At 37.6% G+C, this 27,888-nt stretch overlaps 1 protein-coding gene across 2 annotated transcripts in view; it reads right to left on the bottom strand.

Moving 5' to 3' along the window:
- ZFAND3 (zinc finger AN1-type containing 3) overlaps positions 1-27,888 on the bottom strand; it is a 337,147-nt gene that overhangs the window by 216,849 nt on the left and 92,410 nt on the right. For both annotated transcript variants that reach the window (XM_032339812.1, XM_032339813.1), the window contains exon 2: positions 3,288-3,328. In XM_032339812.1, the coding sequence (XP_032195703.1) occupies positions 3,288-3,328 (41 nt within the window). The remainder of the gene's footprint in view (positions 1-3,287; positions 3,329-27,888) is intronic.

Raw genomic sequence — 27,888 nt, 5'->3', positions numbered from 1 at the left:
AAAAGCATAACCTATATTATTCAGTAATAATTTCTGATTTAGGTAGAGAATTTGACAGTAATGAACAAGACTGATAATTTTCAAATTAGATACAAAGTATTCAGCAATGAGGAAAATGAAATACTCCTTGACTACTGGCCATTTCAAACACTTAAAGCCTCTCCAACGTTCATTTTGAACTAAAACAATAAATATATGACAATACTGAGAAATAACAGAAGTAAACATGAGGGGCATCTGGGTGGCTCAGAGGGTTAAGCCTCTGCCTTCAGCTCGGGTCACGATCCCAGGGTTCTGGGATTGAGCCCTGCAGTGGGCTCCCTGCTCAGCGGGAAGCCTGCTTCTCCCTCTCCCACTCCCCCTGCTTGAGTTCCCTCTCTCCCTCTGTGTCTCTGTGCCAAATAAATAAAATCTTTAAAAAAAAAAAAGTTTTATTTTCTCTCCAAAGTATCAGAAACCAGCATCTAAGATTACTCTTTTGAGTAAGTATGTGAAAACAGAATCTTACAAAACTAAGTATCACCTAGCTCTAGAATCATGTTAGAATGTGTTTCTTATATGACATGTATCATTTTATTTATTGTAACATTCTTTACAAATAAAGAGACAAAAGCACAAGTAACCATGTAACAAAAATAAACTTAACTATCTTCCAACAAATACATATATTTTAAAAGTTACATTCAAAGTAATTTTCAGGGGTGCCTTCTGCTCAGGCCATGATCCCAGGACCAGCCCTGGGTCCCCACGGGGCTCCCTGCTCAGCCTGGAGCCTGCTTCTCCCTCTGCCTCTGCCTCTGCTGCTCCCCCTGCTGGTGTGTTCTCTCTCACGCTCGTTTGCTCACTTACTTTCTCAAATAAATACTCCTTTAAAAAAAAATTAATTTTCAGAAAATGAAATAACTACACCAGTAGCTTATAATTTAAAAAATCTTTATCTGTATTTTTCATTAACCTTCAACTCACAAGAGATCTCTTATACTTTAGTTCCTCTATTTTTGTCCCTTTCTGTAAATTGACGTATTAATGCATATTAAAAGTATTCCTTTTTTTTTAACTGAAGTCTAGTCGACACAAAATGTTACATTAGTTTCAGGTGTAAAACACAGGAATTAGTCAAGTCTGTATGTTATACTGTGCTCACCACAAGTGTAGATACCATCTGTCACCATACAATGCTATTACAGTATCACTGACTACATTCCCTATGCAGTACCTTTCATCCTCATGAGTTCCTCATTTCATACCCTACAAGTACAAGGAAATGCAAAGAACACAGCTGAACTGCCTTCATGGAAATTTTTAAAATTTTGTATTTAGTCAGGGACACAAGATGGTTCTTTGAGTATTTGATGTCAGCCCCTTTACTCAAAGGTGCCTGGCTTTGTCCTAAAGCCACACTTTACTGAATTACAAGGGGAAGCTAGCTCTATATGGAGATAGTCATCAATCTAATACACATTTTGTCTCACTGCTATTTTCATCTTTACTATAAAACTTAAACTCTCACCAGTAAGGAAGCATTTCTTCATATATGTGTAATTGTAGACATGCAGAATAAAAAAGTACAATATGCTCACTTAATGGCAGACATACTGTTAAAAGTTGGATAAAAACCAAACTTACCAATATTTTTTTCCTTTTAAAGACCCAAAGTGTTTGACAAATTACAAACTTTTAACAGATACAAACTGCCACCTTTCCCAACTCCCCCAATTCCCTCCCAACTATCGCCTAATTTAAGCATAAACGTAAAGGACTAAAGCCTAACTATGGTTATTTTCTTGCCCAAGTAGCATAATGAAGAGAAGGTGAAATCTAACAAAGTCTCTCCTTAACCAATCTCTAGCTATAGGCTCTTCTGAACCCTCTTCTCAACTAGGACTCAACCGTGACCTATAAAAACTACAGACTCAACACAAATGGTTTCATCTAGGCCTCCCCCAAACATTAAATATTTAAAGAAACACCAACACATTTTCAACAACTCAAGGCCCCATCCCCAGGATGACCTTAGCCCCTCTTAAAGTGCCTGCCTGAGAAAGCTCAAGGCTACCAAAGAATTAAAAGCTTTTCTAGCTGTAACACCTGTCTACAAGCCTCTGACCACCCTATCTTAGACCATTTACTATTTGCAACTGTGAATCCTTCCTCTGTCCCTTTGAGATGCACATGCAACTCCTAAACCTCAGGAATCCCTATCTCAAGGACATGAAAGCCATTCTTTTAAAATCTAACCATCAAGAATGGTAGAGCCTATGTTTATTTTAAAAAGTATTAAAAAAAAAAAAAATGGTAGGGCCTCAGTCTCTCAGTCTCAGTAGAATAGAATCTAAACTTCCAGGGCATCAGCGAGCAGACACAACCAACCTAGTCATCACTTACACTGACAAACCCTTTATAATTCTTTACTTCCCTGACTCTACTGAGCCAAGCTAGCAACTAGCTAGCTCATCCTCCATTCTACCTCATTCTCCATTTAAAATGCCCAGGTACCTCTGCACAAACTGAAGTTGTGTTCAGTTCAAAGTGAACTCTGCCCTATTGCTATACATTCCTGATCAAAATCTATCCTGCATCCAGCTTTATCTTTGACAAAATGACTAGAAAAGGAAGATTAAACATATCTCATTAAAGACTTAGTTATTTCATATGAGATCATTAGATATAAAATTCTTTTTTTAAAAATGAAGGTTTAAGTTCATGAAGGAGTCATAGTTTATGGAGTCAACCAATCAGCATTTTGAGGGGTGGAAAAGGCCCTTGACAAACATCAAGCCCAAGCCCTTCATGTTACAAATGATGACTCTAAGGTCCAAAGAGATTAAGTGATTTACCCAACATAATTTCAACAAGGGACTGGATTCTAGGGCTAATTCAACATGATTCTCTTCCTGACTCCAACATGAAAATATCCTCTCTCTTGTATTCTCACTGGTAAAAGCAATATTCTCTACTAATATTTCAAGTCAAAATCAGAGATGAACATGTTGTTATCCTACTACAACACAAGTTTTTATAGTTTTACTATATGCCCACCACTGTACATTATTAAAGTCTATTGGGTGCAAGTACACAGACAATTTTATTTCACTCAGGGAAGGCTGTTTCAATTGTCCTAGGGAAATACATGAAGTACTTGGTAAAGAGAACTACTTTCACATATATGCAAAGGAAACAAAACCCCATGCATAAACACAAAGGAAGGCCAAATAACTTAGATCATCTTAAAAACAATTAAAAGAAGGAAAACTAAAACAAATTAAAAACCCTTTTTCTGCACTTACCAGCAAAGCATTTGGAACAGAGATTCATAGTCTTGCTGGACCTGGGGCAAAAAAAAAAGAAAAAAAAGAAAGAAGAGCTAAAAATTCAGTATTACTCTAATGAAAACATAAAGATGTTTGAAATTAAGCAAGAAATCTCCTGGTCAGGGGATTAGCTAAAAACTAATGCTAATTAAGTCCCTAACCAACCACCCACTCCCACAAGAAAATGAAAACAAACAGAACAACAAAAACTAACACACACTTTGTTATCAGTTCATCAAACAATGCTTTATTTTTTGTGATGAGCAAAATTCAGAAATTGCACAGCATCGAGATCAGAATTACTCTAACATGCCCAGATGACACAGGAGTCATTTTGTCCCACAAGATTACCACAGTCTCTCTGTTCACAATGGAACATATACCACAAATGAAGGTATCACTACAAACAAGGAAAATTTTGTCTTTAAAGGAGTAAAACTTTCTACTCAGATACACCCTCATTTATCTCCCTAACATTATTTGAATTTTTATCTCTCATCTTCTTTTCCTTCATTCTAGTCCTATTTCAGATCCTGGTCACATTTTGCCCTGTTGTTTAAAATTCTTTCTTCAGAGGTTCCCAAACAAATTATTTTTCATGTCCTTTGATCTGTTAATAATAGCTACAATTCACTGAATACTAACTCTGATGGGCACTTAACATACATTATATTAATCTTTCCGCCATCCATGAGATGGGTATCACTTTACTGCTTTGCTTCTAAAATGCACTTTTTAAAAAAATCACATTAAAATTTCTACAACCAGGAAACATCATACGATTGGTTACAAATGAGGACTAAATTAATGAGGAAATGTTCCTTCCACCTCCTCCTAGGTGTTATTAAATTGAAGGATCTCAGGAAATAAGAGGACAGTCTTATCTCCACTTGACAGGCAAGCAGCTTGCCCAAGGTCTTTAGCTGGGGAACTAAAGAGGAAATACATGACCTTGGCCAAATGCCATCCTTTGTTCATCCTTTGTTCATAGCATAACACAGCACCTGACACTACAAAGCAGCACAGGCACAACACAGTGGGCAATCAATAACTTGTCTATTAAGTTCTTCTCATTGCTGTTTCCCTTCTTGATCCTGTTCCAAGTGGACACGTTCCTACAGCTTTCTTCCCCAAACCTAGAATACTCTATATTGGATAAACTGACCTATTCACAGCTTAATTCCTCAGCAACTCCCTTCCCAGTATCTCAGTCTTTGCCCAGAGATACTCCTATACACATTAAGCCAACTTTCTTCTGCCCTCCCTAGTAAATTCTACAATTAATGAAAGCCTCCCTCAAAAGTATTCCCTGATGGTTATGGTTGTTTTCCAATGTACTGGAATCCAAGACCTAATGGCAAGTAATTGTCACAGAGACAAAACTGGGGAGGTGGGTAGGAGGTGGGGGTCCACTATTTCTCCTTCCCCAAAAGAGATGCTATGTTAACACGTGAATCTTTCTTTAGGACTCTGCTTAATACAAAGACATCAAAGGCAATAAGGAAATTCTGAGTATTAAGATGAAAAGATGTTATTATATTGGTAAAAATTTATTTATTACATGGCTACTCTGTGGTAAGCACACCAGATGCCTTCAACTCCATTTTTAAAAATGAGGAAAAAGAGGCTTCCAGAGGGTATATAATTTGCCAAAGATTAAAGAAAAAGTATGTGGATGAACCTGGTCTGCCAACTCCAAAGCCTGACTTCTTTTCAGCATGACAAACTAGGGCCGCTGCCCCCAATACAGAAGCTGAAGGGTACACATAAATCCTGAGTCAGCACTCTGGTAATTTAGGAATATGGTCCCACAAGCAAAGATTTAATGTACACTGATCAAGTAAGCTCCCTGAGAAAGGAAAAGCTCTCATCAGGAGGAAGCCCAATCCCTGCTCTCCTCTCCAAATATACATACAGATAGGGAAGCAACCTTAGACTGTAAGTATTTTAGTTCCAACTGAAAGAAAACTGAGGATAAAGGAATTTCTTTGTTTACTAGAAATCCCAGGAAAGCAAACCTCTTCCAGATGTGGTCCCTATCTTTTGTCCATGCAGTAGCACAGAGAGCAAGAGATAACTTGTTTAGCACTTTTGATGTTTCCCATTATCCTGCAGGAATCATGGAAAGTGTGCAAAGAACCAATGAGGGCAGCTCAGCACAGCAACAGTTTTATCATCTGTGTTTCACAAAGCTGGTAAGGGGGGGGGGGGGAGGGAGGAAAAAAATTGCATTTTTCTCTGCATCTCCTTCTCTCCCTTTAAAGAATTCTATTTTTTTATTTTTTTAAAGATTTTATTTATTTATTTGACAGAGAGAGAGGGAACACAGGCGGGGAGGGGGTGCGACAGGCGGTGGGGGGGCAGGGGGGACTGGGAAAGGGAGAAGCAGGCTTCCCAATGGGCAGGGAGCCTGATGTGAGGCTCGATCCAAGGACTCCAGGACCAGGACCCAATCAGAAAGCAGACGCCCAATGACTGAACCACCCAAGTGCCCCAGAGAATTTTTTTTTTAAGATTTTATTTATTTATTTGGAAGAGAAGAGAGCCCAAGAAGGGGGAGTGGCAGAGGGAGAAGGAGAAGCAGACTCCCCACTGAGCAAGGAGACCGACGTGGGGCTGGATCCCAGGACTCTGGGATCATGACCTGAGCCAAAGGCAGACACTCAACCGACTGGGTCACCATCCTTCCCTCCCTTAAGAGAATTTATTTAAAATATCCACTATACCTAAATCTTACTAAGTGACATCCATTCCACTTTCTGAATAAGAATTTCCCAGCAACGTTCTTATCAATCAGGTTATGAAAGAAATAATACAGCTACTGATATTATTAACCAAAACAGAGATGTATGAAATCTAAAATAAGCCAGCCTCTGGATACAGAAATAATGGCCACTAGTAATGCCAACTTGGATCACATAGTTCAGCAACACAGAACTTGAAAGAATTGCCAGACGCTTCTGAGACCTTTTCTCCTTTCTCATATTCAACCACAGGCATACAACTACTGATGGCCCATAGAAAGGCAATGTGATCAACCTGCAGTCTTGAAACAGACAACAGAGTTCTCTATGTGACAGCAAACATGAAAGGTAAAGAGGATTCTTTTATGTCCCACTGCTCCAAAGAAACTCCTCTTATAGAGATCTCCAAAGGCTCCCAGGCTTCTAAAACCAAGGATTAGTAGCTTGAATACTGGCCACCCAAAGAGATTAAATCCTAATCCCTGGAATATGTAATCCCTGGAATTAATTTATCTGGGGGGAAAAAAGGTCTTTGCAAACAAATTAAAGATTCTGAGTTTACCCGGTATTATCCAGGTGGAGCCTAAATGATACCACAAGTGTTTCTGAGAAAGGGCAAAGCGAGTTTGGAGAGATGCACAGGAGAGGAGGAGATATCAAGATGGAGGCAGGGACTGTAGGAGTATGGTCACAAACCCAGGAATGCTGGGACAGCTCACTGAAGCTGGAAGAGGCAAGGAATGGATTCTCCCCTAGAACCTCACAGAGAGAAGGCAACCCCACCAGATTTTGGCCTTTCAGCCTCCAGAACTTTAAGAGAATAAATCTCTGTTGTTTTAAGTCATCCAATTTGTGGTAATTTGTTACAGCAGCCTCACAAAACAAAAACACAATTAGGTCTCCGATCTCCTCTCACTCCCTCCCTCACTCAATACCATTCATCCAGATGTACCCCTCTCGAAATTCCCTTTACTTTCACCTTCTTGTTCAGATTCTAGATCAAATTTACTACCCAACCCTAGTTTTCCTCACCCAACTGCTCTCTTATGGTCACCTTTGCTGGCTCCTCCTCCACAGTCAAGAGCTTTACCTGGAAATCCCAGGGCTCAGTCCTCATTACCTCCACTTCTCCCATGGCTTTAAATATTCTATCTATACACTCAAGACTCAGAAATATTCACCCTCATCCCAAACCTCTTCAACTTGCTCCTAGCTCATATATTTAACTGCCTATTTGACATATCAACATGCAGCTCAAAGTCAACATTTCAAACTAGAACTTCCAATACTTCCAAACTTGCCTGATGCATTTTGTCCACTTTTGTAAATGCCAACATCTTCTTTCCAGTTGCTCAAGTCAAAATCCTAGAAACCAGCTTTGATTTCCCTCTCTCCTATAGTCTCTCATACACAATACTCAGCAAAATTCATTGTGTCAATCTCCAAAGAGACCTCAAATCTATATTTCTCTCCTTTCTCAATGCTTCCACTCTGGCCACCATTACCTCACACCAGGGCCACTGAAAATGACTTTTCATTGGTCTCCCCATTCCCACTCTTGACCACTTATAATGACTTTCCACAAAGCAATGTGTAATCTTTTAAAACTAAGTTAAATCATGCCGGGGTGCCTGGATGGCTCAGTCGGTTAAGCGTCTGCCTTCAGCTTGGGTCATGATCCTGGGATCAAACCCTGCATCTGGGTTCCCTGCCCAGCCGGGCTCCCTGCTCAGGGGACCCTGCTTCTCCCTCTCCTGCTGCCCTCTCCCCCTGCTCAGGCTCACTCTCTCTCTCTTGATCTATCTTTAAAAAATAATAATAATAATGAAAAATAAATTATTTTTATTTCTTGCTTAATGCCATCCAACAATTTCCTATGGCATTTAATATAAAATTCAAACATCTTTCCAAAACCACAATGATCCCTCATGGTCTCACTCTGCTTACTTTTCCCTACCTCCTCTCCTTATTTCTTACAATTTTTCTCCCCTCATCTACAGCATTCCAACCACACTGGCCTTTTTTCTTTTCCTAGACTGTGTTATAGAGCTCTTGCCCATGCTGTTTCCTCTACCCTTAAATCACAGCAGAATAGCTCTTTCTTATCACTCAAGTCCTGGTTGAAACCCCCTAAGCAGGATTCACCTGACCACCCAATTTAAATCAGTCCCTCTTCCGGCTTTCTTTTAGCAAATTACCCTCCTGGTTACTCTTCTTTGGTACTTAATAGGAACCCAATATTTGTTAAATGAAGCAATGAATCCCCTTTTCCTAAAGGCATGCAACATAAAAACCTAAATAGATTTCAAAAGTGTGTTTTGTAAAGGTCATTCAAACACCATCTGGAAGAAAGGGCATCCACAATTCCTGTAACTGCCAGCCTGTCAGTTCTCAGGAGCACTACCATACACACTACAGTGCCTACAACTAGTAGACAATGCCACCCTGTGTATCCAGTCACGATTTGTCACTCAGGAGATAAAGGTGACAGACACTTTCAGAAGCTTCTCTCCAATGAAATCGAGTTGGAAAGAAACAAGCTTAAATTTTTCTCTCCTTTCAATGAATGTTTAATGATATTTTCTAGTTTTGAGAACACATAACCCTTGTACAGAATTTAGAAAACATAAGCATTTAAGTGAAAACCAAAGATCACTGATAATCCAAACCCCGAAAATGAAAACCTTTAATACTCTGAAATAACTCCTTCTTATCCCATGAATAAATATGCATAATTAAGAATTTATTATATTTAACAGTGTTGGTAAAGTTGTGTAATATGTTCACAAGTTTGCATTTTATTATGCTTTATGACATATATACATATTTTCTTTTGCACAGATCACATATTTCATTTTTTAAAGTGATAAAAATATGTAAAATTTCATTTTCATTTTAGATTTAGTTAATATTTCCCATGCCATTAAGTATTCTTCAAAATCCATTTCTTGCTCTGTAATAGTCTAGTACATACTATAATTTATTTAGTCCCTTGCTTACTGTTGGATGTTCAATCTCTGTCCCAGATTTTTTTCTATTATAAATATTTCTATAATGAGCATTTGAAGACATAATCTCTGGTTATAAATCTTTGAATAAAGTTTCATTAAAACTGATTCTGAGGAGAACTACTAGATGAAAAACTATGATTTAGGTAAGTATGGCCAAATTACTTATCAGATAAGTTCTACGAATTTAACTGTCATCAAAAGGATCTGAAAATATTTTCAATAAATTCTTACCAACATTAAGTATTATTACTTTTAAATCTTTGCTTGATGGGAGAAATGGTTATATTACTTTAATCATTTGTTGACCTCTGAAATAAAAAATTTCCCAATTTTGAAGGATATTAATTTTCTAATGAAGGATAAATTAACTCCCAACTAACTCATCTTGGGGAATTAATTAATATTCCTGATTTCTGAAAATTCTAGAAACATTTTACTTATAATATTTTCTTTACATCCATAAAACACTACTATCTCTTATCCTAACTCAATCTTCTTTAATAATCTAAAGGAAGGAGAGAATTAGAGGGAAAAGGAAGAAAGTAGAGATGGGGAGAGGCTGAGGGGCAAGGGAAGGAGAAGGAAGGAAAAATCAAATCACAACACCTCACATACACCCGAATGTTTATAGCAGCAATGTCCACAATAGCCAAACTATGGAAAGACCCTAGAGATGTCCATCAATAGATGAATGGATAAAGAATATGTGGTATATATACAATGGAATACTATGCAGTCATCAAAAAAATCTTGCCATTTGCAACGACATGGATGGAACTAAAGGGTATTATGCTAAGCAAAGCAAGTCAATGAGAGAAAGACAATTATCATATGATCTCTCTGATATGAGGAATTTGAGAGGCATTGTGGGAGGTTGTGGGGGGCAGGGAGAGAAAAAAAAATGAAACAAGACGGGACTGCGAAGGAGACACATGGTAAGAGACTCTTATTCTCAGGAAACACACTGAGGGTTGCTAGGGGGTGGGGGAGGGAGAGGGTGGCTGGGTGATGGACACTGGGGAGGGTATGTGCTATGGTAAGTGCTGTGAATTGTCTAAGACTGATGATTCACAGACCTATACCCCTGAAGCAATTAATACATTATATGTTAATTTAAAAAGTTACAATGCCTCCTCCACTCTAAAAATCATTCCATTTGCCTAGAAGATTAGATGATTAAAGACCAGTAATAATCTGTATGCCACCTTGTACACTTATAGCCAGAAAGTCTAACTTCCTACAACAGCTAGGTAACAAGAAACAACTCTACTAAATCTGCTAACATCACTCTTTGCTCACCCCAGGCAAACAAGAAAAAGGCCAGTTCAAACAGATGACATCCTAGCTGGCAATGACAAAGGAGGTTTTCAACAGTGCATCCAGCCTGTCTGAACTGTTACACATCACTCTAAATCATTCAGACAATGTCTGCAAAGTTTTCTTTCTAAGGGAATATTACAAAGGAAAAGACGCAATCGTTAATAAGAGGGATTAGTTTCTAGAATGTAGCAATATGGGTCAAACTAATTTAAAAAAGATAATTTCAATTTAACAACTTAGATTCCAGTTGAGGTACTGTAATGAACAGGGTCTTAACGTTTTATACAAAATTCAAGGACCACAAGGACACAACATCCACATCTAGTTTTATGTGTTTCAAATCCCTACACTAAAAGATATACAGATGTTAAACAAGTCACCTTATCATCAGTGGCCCTGTACACATTACTAAGAACTTAGTCTAACACTATCTAACAATTAAAACAAGACGAGCCATGGTCACCAATAAACTAGTAAAAAAGGAAGACAAAAATTAAAACATGTAAAAGCTCTACAGGAAAGGAGGGAACAAAATACAAAGAACTAAATAAAAATGCCAAAAACTTCACCCAAATAAGAGAACTAATGACACTACCAACTCTCCCACACAATGGTAAACAGTGGCTACAGCTGTCTTAGCATATATACCCAAACACAAGGATTTCCTCCTTAAAATTATCTGTCCAAAAAAAAAAAAGGAATTACTTTACAATTAAATCCTTACTTTTGAGGCTCACCAATAATTTTAGACTAAACACCAACAGGAAGAAAAGGGAAAAGCTCCCAAGAAACCTAAAAGTGAAAAACTCAAGCATGCAGTCATGCCCAGGGTTAAGGGCATGTGGGATTTCAAAAGAGGAAGACCATATCAATGGAATTAAACTCCCAGGGGCATCTAGCCAGTCAGAGTCTATCAAAGGGGAAAGACAGTGAAGTTCTCATCACCTGGCAGAAACACATAAGTTAGGAAGGATGTGAGGCAACATTAGTGTTGGATGCTTTATCAAGGTTATTACAACAAACAAATTTTAAAGGGAGTAAGATACAGTTTTTAATTCTTAAGTATTAAGTGTGATCTCAGAATTACAAGAGGTAGCTGCCACTGAAAAAGGCTTTTGAAGAGCACTTATAAAGCAATGCAATAAAACCCTTCTAATGTTAGGAAGATCACAAATAACATTAAAATGATGGCTTTTTTCCTAGTGAAATAGGAATGGATTCTTGTGGCTTCAGATAAAATTTCCAATTGAAGTAACATTTACAGATTTTTAAAGTGCTCTATCTCAAATAACTTGTTAATAAAGTGAGTAACTGAAAAACTGGTCAATAGCTTTAAACATGGTTTTAGTAAACATTAAAGACATTGATACCTGTAAAGATGTGGAAAGTTCGAATAAATTGCTTTGATAAAGAGGGTGGAAAACTAGTACTTTAAAATTTATATCAGGAACATATACAAATGCTTATTATTTTATATAACCTGTGATCTTATCTTAAACATGCATGTGAAGTTACCATAGGAGTAAAATGAATAAATACAGAAGATCTTTTTATATTATTTTTTAAACTGCATATAAAACTACAATTATCTCAAAATAAAAAGATAGAGTTTTAAAATATATAATTAGCACTTTAATTAGACATTTAATTATTTCACCTACACCCCTAAAAGTTTGTATTCACATTGACCAAACACTTCTTTTTCTTACTTAGAAAATGGAGGACTGCCTTATATCCCAGTCTCTTCATTTCCAACTGTGTATTTTAAGAAATTCAAACTCTTGTTTTAGAACAAAACTAATGCTTAGCAAAATTCGCTTTTATAGTAGAGAAAAAAAATCTTAAAAAGTAAAAAGACTAAGGGATGCCTGGGTGGCTCAGGTGGTCAAGTGTCTGCCTTCGGCTCAGGTCATGATCTCAGGTTCCTGGGATGGAGCCCACCCCACTTCAGGCTCCCTGCTCAGTGGGGAGTCTGCTTCTCCCTCTGCCTGCCACTCCCCCTGCTTGTGCTTGCTCTACTTCTCCTTCTCTCTCTCTTTCCCTGACAAGTAAAAAAATTTAAAAATTTTTTAAATAACTTATTTGACAGAGCGTGCGCGCGTGAGCGCATGCGTACACACGCGAGCATAAGCAGGAGGAGCTGCAGGGGGGTGGAGGAAAAGCAGACTCCATGCTGAGCAGGGAACCAGACATGGGGCTTGATCCCAGGACCCTGGGATCACCACCTGAGCCAAAGGCAGATGCTTAACCAACTGAGCCACCCAGGCACCCCAAATAAAATCTTAAAAAAAAAAAAGAATATTAAAAAAAATTTCTTAAAGACTAAGTTCACTGCTCTCCAGCTACCTAAAGAAATTTTATACACATTGATTATTAAATTTCTCACTTAAACTATTCCTATCCACTTAGTAAAAATAGGTTTTTAAAATTCTGTAGAAATGGAAAGCACTTCCTGAGTGATGAAAATTTTCTTTATCTAACAGATGACTTAACATGTATACATTTGACAAAATTATGTAATATATTTAAGATTGCGCACTTTACTATATATAAATCATAGCTCAATAAAGTATTATTCGTACAAAAAAAATTTTTTTTAATTCTACACTACATCAGGTACTACTACTATTCCATTATAAAAGGCATTCTTCATGTTGCTCTGAAAACAGTACAGTGAGATCTTATTTCCCAATCATTTAGTATAGGAGCAAAAATCTGAGAACTAAACTAAGAACAAAAAACCAAAGCGAGGGGCGCCTGGGTGGCTCAGTGGGTTAGGCCGCTGCCTTCGGCTCAGGTCATGATCTCAGGGTCCTGGGATCGAGTCCCGCATCGGGCTCTCTGCTCAGCAGGGAGCCTGCTTCCCTCTCTCTCTCTGCCTGCCTCTCCATCTGCTTGTGATTTCTCTCTGTCAAATAAATAAATACAATCTTTAAAAAAAATTAAAAAAAAAAAAAAAAAAAAAAAAACAAAGCGAGATACACTGAGGTATTCCCAGCCCTTATTCTTCTCCTGGCTAGCCACGCTGCTGCCCTAAATGGGTAGGGGAAGGGGACACTACATTTATGGAGGTCAGAGTGTTTTCTCCTGAACAGTGGTCAACATAATTAAATGGCTATGAAACTTCTGCAGTGGGTTAATAATTAAACTCAAGAAACACTTCTTCTAAGACAAGATACTGAGCTTTGCATTTTCCTTCATAGTTGCAACTATCATTACATAAAAACTGAGGAATTATATATGTACCTGTCCTACCCAAGTGACAAATACTTCTGCTTCATCCTGGTGAAGTGTGCATTTATCTACTCTTATTACTAAGATAATTCAGGCTTGTAAGGAAAGGCATTCACTTACCCATATTTATGGAAAATCAGATCAAATGCAGCATAATTTTTATGAAAGATGAAAAGTAAACCTAAATCATTAGATCCTTCTTTGTCAGAAAATTAGAGATAAACTTGGGAGATGACAGAGTTACAAGGGTTCAAACTACAAGGTTAAACAGGCTAGCAAGGGTAGATACAGGGTTAAGGAAGAAAAGTACAAGGTACTTGTGCTGGAAAACACCCAAGTAAAAAGAGATCTACAAGATGCAACATTTCAGTGCATATCATTTAGGGAAGATGCAAGCACCAACATGACATCTACGAAACATGGAGGAGGAGAAAACACTTACCTAGCAATATATAAATACAAGAATTTAAATGTGCAGGTAATGTCACATTAAAAAATGAGCATCTTCGGGGCGCCTGGGTGACTCAGTGGGTTAAAGCCTCTGCCTTCGGCTCAGGTCATGATCTCAGGGTCCTAGGATCGAGCCCCACATCGGGCTTTCTGGTTGGCGGGGAGTCCCCCCAACCCCCACCTGACTCTCTGCCTACTTGTGATCTCTGTCTGTCAGATAGATAAATAAAAAATCTTTAAAAAATAAATAAATAAAAGCAGTCCCTTAAAAAAATTAGCATCTTTTATACTTAATAGCACCTTCATTTGTTCAAATTCTAAACATTTTATGTGCTTTATCAGTCTACTAGGACATTCCCCCCAAGGGGTAGGTGAAAAAGTCAGGATCACACCTACCTTGTGTGATGAGATACGGTTGAAAGGTGATAGCAGAAAAGAAACTGCTCTCCTTATTCCCAGTCCAAAGCTCATTGAAAAGGAAATAAGTTCAAAATGTCCATTTCCTGGCTATTTTAGTCATTCACTTTAAAATACAAAATTGAGGGGTGCCTGGGTGTCTTGGTCAGTTAAGAGTCTGCCTTCAGCTCAGGTCATGATCCTGAGGTCCTGGGACTGATCCTTGCATCCAGCTCCCTGATCAGTGGGGAGTCGGCTTCTCCCTCTTCTTGCTTCTCCCTCTCCCTGCTCCCGCTCATGCTTTATCTTACTCTCCCTCAAAAATAAATCAAATCTTTAAAAATAAAATAAAATATTGGGACACCTGGGTGGCTCAGTGGGTTAAAGCCTCTGCCTTCAGCTCAGGTCATGATCTCAGGGTCCTGGGATCAAGCCCCGCAGAGGGCTCTCTGCTCAGTGGGGAGCCTGCTTCCCCTTCTCTCTCTGCCTGCTGCTCTGCCTACTTGTGATCTCTCTCTCTCTCTCTAATAAACAAATAAGATCTTTAAAAAAAGAAAAGAAAATTATCTTGCCTTAACCCTCCTGAATACATGCATATACATGCTATGTATATATCCACCAACTTTTCTAAACCTCAGATATTTTGAATTTTAATCCAGTTACCTATTGAATCATCTATCCCACCCAAACTTGATGTCATTCATAAACTTAATGACCATATTCTATGTGCCACCACCTAAGATTCTGGTGGAAATCTTAAAAAGCTCAGGACCCATCTCTCAGAATTCAACTGAAAGTGCATGTTCCCCTCTCTAGAGCTGAGGACCGGTCTGGGTCCTGGCAAACGGTTCTAAGAAAAACTTACTAATCATGGATCCATCTACCTTCCAGGCCATAGAACTTGCTATTTTTCACAAACATAAGGTACCTTAATCATTACAAGAATAGGATAAAAGGCTGTAATCTAGCAGCAGACAGACCCATAGCAGATAACTACACTAGGTACCTTAAGATGGTTAAGTCTGCAACAGCATCTTCTTCAAAAGAACAAGCAGGAGTTTCCTTTCAAGACTTTACTCAGCTGTCTATATTAACTTGGGCTCAAGACTCTCCATAAAACAGACTGATGTGCCCACAGCTTGTCAGGTGCTCTCCCACCTAGCAGAGCTTTTTCCCAATACAGAGGCTTATTTCCACTCCTGTCAGTTGTTTTTTTGTTCCTAAATCTGTCTATGCCTAATAACTATGCTTAGTTTACTTGTTGCTGTGATCACACAGTTGACTACCAAAACCTGTAAGTGCAAAAAGAAAGCATTATTTCTATGAAATCTACATTGAAACTTTTGAATAGCTAAAAGTCATGTTGCTATTTTAGAAAAGAATGCTGTCATATTAGTCATGGGCAAGACAACTTTAAATATTAAGGAATAAATCATAAAAACCTAAAGTGCCCTCAGTTTGCAAATGTCTTTATAGTCTCACTCCACTTAAGAGAACAAATCCGGACATTAACAAACACTTACTTAAGCACTTATGTGCCAGTTACCAGCAAGATTAAATGAGTTAACCACTTTAAGCTAGCATCTGCTTTACAATTCCTAACACACTGCAATTATCAGCATTTTGCACATGGGAAAACTGAGGTACAGAGAAACTGTAAGTAACTTCCCTAAGCTCACATTTTAGTAAGAGGCAGATGAGGGTTCTAGCCCAGAAAGCCTAGTCCCAGAGATCATATTCCTAATATGCTTACATCACAAATGATGTATTATTTATGTGGCTTATACATCCCATATGGATACCTCTCAAATCATTGTTGACTAACAAGCAAAGATAAGGTCTTAAGCCTTACAGTTTATATATATTTGTGATTTAAATTAACCTAAAACACCTAAATTATTTTTTTTTAGCATTCCATGCTTTAACATATATCCTTCACTTACCTATCAGTGTTATGAGAATAAGACATATCCAATATACATGTCCAATTTTGTGGGCCAAGACGGTCACAAACCACATTAATATTACAGAGATTATTAACATACCATATTCTCTTTGCCCAGGAAAAGAAAGAAAACTATTTACAGGTTTAAATGTAACATTCGGAGAATCTACCCATGATTAATCAGCATCATAAGTAAGCAATCTCAGAATGCACAGAGGACAATACTATCCACTCTACCAAAAGGTTTAAAAAACAACAATGCAAATAGAAAGTAAAATATGTATGAAATTCTTTTTTTTATTTTAAGATTTTTATTTATTTAGGGGCGCCTGGGTGGCTCAGTGGGTTTAAAGCCTCTGCCTTCGGCTCAGGTCATGATCCCAGTGTCCTGGGATCAAGCCCCCGCATCGGGCTCTCTGCTCAGCAGGGAGTCTGCTTCCTCCTCTCTGCCTGCCTCTCTGCCTACTTGTAATCTCTGCCTGTCAAATAAATAAATAAAATCTTTAAAAAAAAAAAAGATTTTTATTTATTTATTTGACAGAGATCACAAGTAGGCAGAGGCAGAAGGGGGGCGGGGGGATGGGGGGAAGCAGGCTCTCCGGGAAGCAGAGAGCCCGATGTGGAGCTCGATCCCAGGACTCCAGGATCATGACCTGAGCCGAAGGGAGAGGCTTTAACCCACTGAGCCACCCAGGCGCCCCATGTATGAAATTCTTAACATTCAGAAACAAATCTGGGGTTTTTTGGCAAAATACTTGATATATGTTTTCTTACTACACAGAAAGTGTTGCTTCTTACTAGATCCCATTAATTTCTCTACTATCTTGCTCAACTGACTGCAAAACTGCAATCAAATATCAAAAGCAACTTCTATGGCGCCTAGGTGGTTCAGTGGGTTAAAGCCTCTGCCTTTGGCTCAGGTCATGTCAGGGCTCTGGGATCAAGGCCTGCATCAGGCTCTCTGCTCAGCAGGGAGCCTGCTTCCTCCTCTCTCTCTGCCTGCTTCTCTGCCTACTTGGGATCTCCTCAGTCAAATAAATAAATAAAATCTTAAAAAAAAAAAAAAGCAACTTCTAAAAATGTAAAATCCACCTCCACACCTTACATGCTACTAATAAATTTCTCTCTGATACTCTAAGTACAATATAACAAGCCAAGGAGACATCTAGAATGTATTTATTCAAGCACAGAAACCTAAGGAAGACAATACAAAATGCCTTTTGAACTAATGAAGTTATTTTTTAAAAACCATTCCATACACCACCCCCCTCGGTGTAGTAACCACTCCAAACAATGATACCAAACTCATTAGTTAAAAGGTTACTGAAAAACAAGACAGCATATGATCTCAAAGCTTCCTCCTACAAATTACCTGCTAAATATAAAAAGTCATACCTTTACAATCTGGCAATCAATACCTTAACTAAGTGATACCATTTAGCTACAAAAGTAAGGAAACATTCCGTGTGTCCTAATTCAATGTTTTAAATTATTTAAGGTATTTTTTATGATTCCACACTTTAACTCACTTTTTTCATTTAATCACTGTTTTATGAAAAAAGGACACATGCTTAACACATCCTTGTCAAAAATGTTACATTTACATCATGAGAGAGCAAAGAGACAAATCTGTAATTTGGGATTAAGTGGCCTTATACTCTTAAACCTCAGTGACAGTAAAAACAAAAGAGGCAGATTAAGAGAGGGCACCTGAGTAGCTCCGTCCATTAAACTTCTGTCTCTGGCTAAGGTCATCATCCTAGGATCCTGCTCAGCAGGGGGCGTGCTTCTCCCTCTCTCTGCCACTCCTCCTGCTTGTGCTCTCTCGCTCACCCTCCCTCTTTATCAAATAAACCAAATCTTTAAAAAAAGAGATACTAAGAGAAATAACAACTAAATGGAAACTACAAATCATTTCTGGATCCTGGATTAGAAGAAAGGGGTAAAAAGAAGCTCTAGAAGAAACTTTTGGAACGGGGGAAATTTCACTATGTATATGAATAGCTGATATGAAATTATTGCTAATTTTTAAGTCTGATTATGATACTGTGGTTCTGTATGACAATGTATGTCCTCTTTCTTAAAGATTCATAGTGGAATACTTAATAAATAGACTATCAGAATAATCTGTAACCAATTCTGCAAAAGGTGTATTCATGAAAAGAGGTGAAGCATGGGTAACACAAGTTAACAATCACTGAATCTAGGTGAGGCATACACAGACATTCATTTTACATATATGTATACACAAACACACACACACTATATTATCTCAACCTTTCTGTAGACTTAAAACTTTTCTCAAAGTAAAAAGCTGAGATAGGGGCACCTGGATGGCTCAATCCAATAAGCAACTGCCTTCGGCTCAGGTCATGATCTCAGAATCCTGGCACTGAGCCCCACCTCAGGCTCCCTGCTCAGCGGGGAGACTGCTTCTCTCTCTCCCTCTGCCTGTTGCTCCCCCTTGCTTGTGCTCTCTATCAAATAAAATTTTTTAAATTTTTTAAAAATTAAAAAAAAAAAAAAGAGCTGTGGAAGAATGTCCACAGAAAGACTTGTACGTGAACATTCATTATTCAACAATAGCCAAAAACTGAAACAATTCAAATGCCCATCAGCTGGTGAATGGTTACATAAAATGTGATATAATCCATACATTAAGCAATAAAAAGGAACACACTATGGATACATGCTACAACAAGGATGATGAACCTTGAAAACATTAATCTTCTTTCTACATATTATGATTATATTTATGTAAAGAATATCAAAAAAAGACAAATCTACAGAATAGAAACAGAAGCAGGGGCGCCAGGGTGGCTCAGTGGGTTAAAGCCTCTGCCTTTGGCTCACGTCAAGGTCCTAGGGTCCTGGGATCGAGTCTAGCATCCGGCTCTCTGATAAGCAGGGAGCCTGCTTCCCTTCCTCTCCCTCTGCCTGTCTCTCTGCCTGCTTGTGATCTCTGTCTTTCAAATAAATAAAATCTTGGAAAAAAAAAAAAAAGAAAGAAAGAAAACAAGGAAAGAAACAAAGCATTTCAGTGGTTATCTGGAGGTGGGCACAGAAATGTGCCACCAACAGTGCTAAGGAAAGTTCAAGGTGCTATAAATGTTCTAAAACTGAATTTGGTAATGGTGGTAAAACACTGTAAATTTACTAAAAATCATCAAACTGTACAGTTACAATGAGTGAAATTTTTATGGTATATAAATTATACTTCAAGAAAGTTTAAAAAGTTGAGAAAGGAACATTTTATGAACTGAAAAAGAATATCAATGTAAAATAATGATAATCCGGAAGGAATAAATGTAGCTATCTGCTAGTGCAGACTGGAGGCAGAGAATAAGACATAAGGCTAAACTATGTAATTAAAGATAGTTACATTTCTATAATAAAAATAAAACACTCAGTCAAATGTTATTTTTTCAAAAGTAAAGAACTCCAATCCTTTACTGTTATAGACCCAAATATATTTTATATTCCCAAACAAACCCCCTGAAGATGATGGATCAATTAATTTTATAATTAAAAAATTCTGCCTTCAACAAAAGACAAAAAAACAATAGAAAAATGGGCAAAGAACTTAAAAAGACATTTCTCCAAATAAGATATACAGATGGCCAATGAGCCCACTGAAAAGATGCCTAATGTCTTAGTTATTTGCAAAATGCAAACCAAAACCATAATGAGATATACTTCACACCTAACTGGATAACTATAGTAGAAAAAAAAAGTGTTGGCCAGGATGCGGAGAAAGGAGAACCCTTATACATTGCTGATGAGATAAAGCAGCACATTCACCATGGAAAACACTTTGATGGTTCCCTCAGTAAGTTAAATACAGAATTACTATATAAATCAAAGAACTGAATATGAGTGTTACAACAAAAATGTGTATGTGCCTCTTGGTGGCAGCACTATTCACAACAGCCAAAGGGTGGAAAGAACTCAAATGTTCATCAACTGATGAATGCATAAACAAATTATGGTGGATACAATGGATACAATCCATATGGTGGATACAATGGATACTATCCAGCCATAAAAAGGAAAGAAATACTGAGACATGCTAGACCACATTCAAAGTGAAAGAAACCTGACACAGAGGGTTTGATGATTACATTCACACGTACACAAAACACGCATATCCGCAAAGACAGAAGTATCAGTGATTGCCACGGTCTGGGAAGGGGTAGAGAGAATAGGGACTGTTTAATGTGTACAGGTTTTTTTGGGGGGGGGTGATGAAAATGTTCTGAAACTAGACAATAATGACTGCACAACAATGTGAATGTACTAAATGAACTATACATTCAAAACTTAAAATGGTGGGTTTTATATGTATTTTACCATAATTTACAAAAACTGCCTGTGGGTATACACACAGGATATTTAACTTGAATTTATTATAATCTTCCTACTTCTTTTGGCTTTTATGTATACGATAGTTTGTACAACAGATATGCCTTAAAATCTAACATTTTTGAGAACATACTACATGCAAGATATATGCTAGGCATTTTTTTGTGCATTTTAATCCTTCAAAACCTGTATAGTAGATAGATTTTATCTACTATTTTACAGTAGATTTTTCCCCCCAAGGATTTTATTTATTTATTTTACAGAATGAGAGCACAAGCGGGAAGAACAGCAGAGGGACAGGAGAAGCAGGCTCCCCACTGAGCAGGGAGCCTGACACAGGGCTTGATCCTAGGGTCCTGGGATTATGACCTGAGCCAAAGAGAGGTGCTCAACCAACTGAGCTACCCAGATGCTCCTATCCCCAATTTATGTACAGGAAACCAAGGCTCAGAAGAAATGAGGCAACAACAAATAGGAGGTACAACCAGGATTCAAACACAAACATTTTTAAGATTAACTCAAATATAAGATGAAGGGAATAAACCAAATTTCTAAGGCACCTTCCAATAATACAACTCTGTGAATATGCCATAGGGGAGGGGGGAAAAAAAAAAGAAAGTAAGACATATCTTTCCTCAAACTTTCTGACAGTAGACTTCTGGTGAAATATGGATAGAAAGTCAACACTAGTCCTAAAACACCTTCAATATGACATATGCTAGTCATCTCTTTCCTTCCAAGACATTACTTAATGAAGTGGGGCAGGGGGAGTGTCTGTACATAAACACCCAAGGAAAAGAAATTTTAAAAAAATATATAAAGAGATTCCCAGTCTCCACCCTAGACTTAATCAATCAAATCTTGGCTAATGCCCAAGAATTCTTATGTTTTCTTAAAAGTTCAGGTGAACAGAAAAGTTTAGGTTGCCACAGGTAGGAAAAGAAATTTCTTTTTAGTCAAACAGAACAGATAAGCCTGGTTCACTTAGTATTGATTTTATATTGTAAAGTATAGGGTTAACAGACTTATTACGATCTAGTAATGATGTCAAATCTTTTCACTATATATTTTCATTTCAAAGAACATGATTCTACCCAAAATACATTAGAATCTTCGCATTAACTCATGATATTCAATATATCAAATTATACCTAATAAAGCCTTTAAAAATATTTTATAAATGCTGCCTATGTACATACATGTATTATTATGTCTACACACACACACACACACACACACACACATATTATTAGTAAGCTTACACAACATTTAGCATGGCATCTGACAATCCAGCCTCAAAACGTTTTCAAATACATAAGCACAAATAAAGTCAAATGAAACTGACATCCACATTATGTGCCAGGCACTGTGCTAGGTCCTGTGAACAAGCCAGGGACAAGACATACTCTCACAACACTTATTATTAGCAGGGATACTGGTCATCAAGCACGCTGCTATGGAAGTATCCACCCCTTTTCATCATTTTCCTCATTTTACTTTTAGATATGAACATTCTGCTTCAACCTTCCCTGGGGCATTATAGGATTTTCACTTTGTCATATCAATCCCTTTAAATTCCAATTTTCATTTTACATGGGGAAAATGTACATCCAAGCAGCCTCCGTTACTATTTCAAAGCAATTGGAAAAATCCCAGAATCCCCATTTCCATTGGGCTGAGACTTTCCAATATGCCTAATAATGATACTTTATGACCTAGAAGTTCCAATGAATTGGTAGTAAGAAAACATTGATCTGCTTCAGTAGCACTGTAATTGGAATGGTGATTAAATGCATCATGTTAAATTTACCCTGGGCCTTTTCCAGTGTGGCAAACATAAAATGAGCTATCAGCATCAGCAGAGCCTAAACCACTCTTTCGTTCTAAAATGATACTTTTCCTGCATGTCAAAGGTGCTACCTTTGAACTTCTCCATTTATAATTAGGTGGCGTAACACAACAAACTGTATACACTCATATGGGCTTCCACAGGATGTACACTGCCCAACATGGTTTATTGTATTTAGCAACTTGGGAAAACCTTATGTATGTCAGAGCAGTGCATTTGCACCACTATAGTTAATGGTCTGTCAGCATTTCCATTATAAAGCAATTTTCAAAGGTTTATTGCTCTGCTGAAGAATTTGCTCTGAGCTGAAATTTGGCATTCCAGAAAAGCAAAAACTGTAGCCCATAGTTGTTTATTCCCTTCCAAGAAGGCCAAGCAGTTTGTTTTTTTTTAAGTTAATCTATCCCTTTATTTCAGAATTTCCTCATATAGCCCTTTGGGAATATCCACAGAACAAAAACCTCACACCTCACAAAGGGACGATTGTTTGGTAATCACAGCTAGCAACTTGAAGGTACAGAGCACACAGATCCCAACTTATTTAAACATTTTTTTTAAAAAAGCATATTTTTGATGAACAAATTGCAAGTTTAAAAACTTTTTCATCAGTTCTACCTACTTAAATTATTCACACTATCAGAGTATATTACCACTGATACTAAAATCAATGAATGACTTTAAAATTCCCATCTATTGTTAAACCTCCTTTTATAGTTATAAGAACCAGAGCTACTAATGACCTAATGTGAATTTTACATACTCTCAATCCCCTCTTGCCCTACTAGTTAAAGGGAGTAAGTGCTGTTAAGTAAAAGCTATATAGCAAGAAAGGTTTATACAGTAGACAGAGAAACTTTGAAGGTAATTTAGAAAATTCAGAAAATGATGATCAGCCCCTGAATGGCAAAGTACAGAGAAAAGAACTGTGGTAATCTAGAAGATTGGTACATTAGTGATATACAGTTTTATTCACTCTCTGGAACCTGTTCTATTAGTCTAAAAGCTTGCCAGAATATTTCATGTTTCAAACAAAGAAGGTATCAACTATTTCAGTATTTTGGTTTCTTGTTATTGAATCTAACTTGAAAGCTCAATATTTACACTTTAAATTACAAGGGCTTTCAATTATATAGCTAATTATAATTCTGACACAACTCTACCCAATGAATAAAGGAGATACAAGCTTAAAAATTCTTATTACGTACAAATAAAGAACCTCTAAAACACTGAAGATCAGTGATCAAAACAACCTTTTAAAAATGAATACTTTTAAGTGTAAAGATTCATTCTATATCATTCATACAGCTTAATATATTTTGCCAATTTTCCAACTTTGTATTACTCTGAAGAAAACTATAATCTCAAATTATTAATACTTAAAACCATCTATGAAACCATTTCCACACAAAATAACTACACAGAATGTTTGTAAAATGGTACATAAACGAGATCCAATTCATGATTATAGCTAATGGAAATACGGAAATGAATGCACCAGACCCATACTAGAAGGGTCTAAAAAACATTAAAAGATACAGATGGGGGGCCTGGGTGGCTCAGCCATCAAGTGTCTGCCTTCGGCTCAGATCATCATTCCAGGATCCTGGAATATTGGGCTCCCTGCTCCACCGGAAGCCTGCCTTTCCCTCTTCCACTTCCCCTGCTCGAATTCTGTGTCTGTGTCAAACAAACAAATAAATAAATAAATAAACAAATAAATTAAATAAATAAAATCTTTTTTTTAAAAAGCTACAAAATTTTGTTTCATGATTTTTACTGATGTTTTATTCTTTTCATAACATTTTATATTCAGAATCCAAATTGATCCTACCTCTACTTCTGCCAGGCATTAATCATATTAGTCATATTTGTCTAAGGCCAAAGCCAAAAAAGTTATTTACCAAAGACAAAACAAGAGAATACTGAAGATTAACCCCCACAGTGCCAGTGTTAAAGTTAACTGGACTGGCATACAGAATCCGACACCTAGGTAAAAAACCAAGTTACTTCTATCTTTTGCCATACTGTCAGTGGCCCCAGTAGTTAACCCAAGGCCCTGTGAATTCTTTGGGGTTTTTTAAGAGTGACCTCAAGAAAGACTGCAGTGGTGATTCAGAAGTAGTAATGGAGGGGCAGCAACCCAGCATATGGTGCTAGTTAATCACACCTTCTTCACTCAGCCTCACTGCTTTTATTCAGGGGCTGAAGATCTCTAAAAGGCTTAACTCAAAGGCTGGCAGTTAGTTGATGATTTTATTTCCGCTTGGGTGGCTCAGTGGGTTAAGGCCTCTGCCTTCAGCTCGGGTCATGATCTCAGGGTTCTGGGATCGAGTCCCGCATCAGGCTCTCTGCTCAGCAGGGAGCCTGCTTCCTCCTTTCTCTCTCTGCCTGCCTCTCTGCCTACTTGTGATCTCTCTCTGTCAAATAAATAAATAAAATATTTTTTAAAAATAAAAATAAAAATAAAATGACCATAAGCTCCATGACATCAGTACCAACATTTTTTTTTAAATCTGATTCCAAAGGCAAGGGAAACAAAAGCGAAAATAAACAAAGAGGACTACATTAAACTAAAGCTTCACACAGCGAAGCAAATCCTCAACAAAACAAAAAGGCAACCTACTGACTGGGGGAAAATATTTCCAAATCATATCTTTGAAAAGGGGATAATATACAAAATATATAAATAACTCATACAATAACAAAAAACAATCCAATTTTAAAAAGAATCGGAATAAACATTCTTCCAAAGAAAACATACAGATGTCCAAGAGGCAGATGAAAAGATACTCAATATCACTAATAATCAAGGAAATACAAATTAAGATCACAAGATATCAGTGTGCCTGGGGGGCTCAGTGGGTTAAGCCTCTGCCTTCGGCTGGGGTCATGATCTCAGTGTCCTGGGATCAAGCCCTACAATGGGCTCTTTGCTCAGCGGGGAGCCTGCTTCCCCCACCTCTCTCTGCCTGCCCCTCTGCCTACTTGTGATCTCTCTCTCTCTCTCTGTTGAACAAATGAATAAAATCTTAAAAAAAAAAAAAAAAAAGAGTAAGTATGGGAAGTTGGTTGGGCGTCAGACTCTTGGTTTCGGCTCAGGTCATGATCCCAGGGTCGTGAAACTGAGCCCCATTATGGGCTCTTCTCAGCCAGGAGTAGGCTTGAGAGTCTTTCTCTCTTCAGCTTCCTCCCTCTCTACCCCTCCCCCCATTACCGTATGCGTGCACATGCCCACATGCTCCCAAGGGCTCTCTAAAACAAAATCTTTAAAAAAAGAAAAAATGTGGGTAGAAATCTTGACACATATGCAGAAAGACACGTATTATAGTCTTTGTACAACACTGTTTCAAATAGTTAAAAAACTAAATAATAGTTCAAACAAGACTGGCAAAAATATGAATATCCATCTTAAAGACTACAAAATATGTTATATCAACTACAATATTAAGCTATCCAAAAGAATGATATAATTCTACACATGCTATTATGGAACAATCTAGAAGATACAGATAACAAGAAGCTGAATAGTATGTATAATACATAACCAAATGTGTATTATTTAAGTATCTGTTTATGGAATGACTAAATCACAGGGATGAAAGGTATAGCATAGGGAATATACTCTATGGTACTATAACAGCATTGTATGGTGACAGCTGGTAGCTCCACTTGTGGTATTTAGAGCATAAAGTATAGAGTTGTCAAATCACTACGCTGTATACCCAAAACTAATGTAACATTGTGTGTCAACTATAACTCAATTAAAAAATTAAAATTTGGAGTGCCTGGCTGGCTGAGTGAGAACATGAGACTTTTTTTTTTTTAATAGTAACAAATCCCAAAGCTTGTGTCCATTTTTTTAAAGATTTTATCTATTTCTTTGACAGAGAGAGAGATGGCAAGAGAGGGAGTACAAGCAGGGGGAATGGGAGAGGGAGAAGCAGGCTTCCCGTTGAGCAGGGAGCTGGATATAAGGCTCCATCCCAGGACCCTGGAATCATGACCCAAACTGAAAGCAGATGCCTAAGGACTGAGCCACCCACGTGCCCCAAACATCAGACTCTCAATCTCAGGACTGTGTGTTTGAGCCCTACCTGGGTGTGGAGATTGATTGATTGATTGATTGATTGATGAAGAAAGAAAAAGTAACTGTTAAGAACATGTAATACGGAAGGATAACCCCCAACAAAAAAAACAGCAGTCTGGTAAGAGACTGCTGCAGGGTAATAGCACCACGTAAGAAGATTTACTTTCCACTGTAAATCATTTGGAACTGCTTAAATTATTACCATATGATTATTATTTTTTTCAAAATAGAGGGGGAAATTACAAAATAAATTTGGGAAGAAATTTTACTTGAAATATGCAAAGATAATGGGCATTTCTGATCTCTATTAGGCATGAGGTTTCTAAAGTTAGATCAATATCAGAAATCTCTTATTTCAACTATTAACTTACATATACAATTTAAATTCAAATATACATCTAAATTGGACAGATGAAATAAATACTTTTGGATAATGAAAGGATTCATGCCACCTCAGAAAAATCACAAAAATAAAGAGCAACACAGTGACATATTTTCTAACCTTCATTAAGGCAGTGATTACAAGCTAACATCACCTTAATGGTGAAGTATTGTATGTATTTTCCCCAAGTGAGGAAAAAGACAAGGATGTATACTATTCACACCTACTCGGCATTATACTGGAAATTCTAGCTGATGAAATTAAGCAAGAACAGCAAAATAAAAATTCTAGAGATTAGAAATAAAAAAAAAAAATGTCATTATTTATACATGACCTGACTGGATACATTAAAAACATGCAAAGGTACCTATAAATATTAAATCAAGTGAATCTGGCAAGGTCTCTGACTATAAGATCAAATTCCAAAACTTTATTTCTATATCTGAAGCCAACAATCGGGCAAATAATAAAATTTAAATCAGGAAGGTGTGTCTGGGTGCCTCAGTAGGTTAAGCGGCTGCCTTCAGCTCAGGTCATGATCCCAGGGTCCTGCATCAGGCTCCCTGCTCAGTGGGGAATCTGCTTCTCCCTCTGCCCCTCCCCTGACTCGTGCTCATGCATATACAAGCTCTCTCTCTCTCACAAAAATAGATTTAAATAAAATCTTTTTTAAAAATATTAAGGGGCACCTAGGTGGCTCAGTGGATTGAGGCCTCTGCCTTCTGCTCAGGTCATGATCCCAGCACCCTCTCTGCTCAGTGAGGAGCCTGCATCCCTTCCTCTCTCTTTGCCTGCCT

This window comes from Mustela erminea, chromosome 4, assembly GCF_009829155.1.
Source record: "Mustela erminea isolate mMusErm1 chromosome 4, mMusErm1.Pri, whole genome shotgun sequence".
In the NCBI taxonomy this organism is placed as follows: Eukaryota; Metazoa; Chordata; class Mammalia; order Carnivora; family Mustelidae; genus Mustela; species Mustela erminea.
Note: the sequence above shows the minus strand (reverse complement) of the source record. Positions and strands in the feature narration are given on the sequence as shown.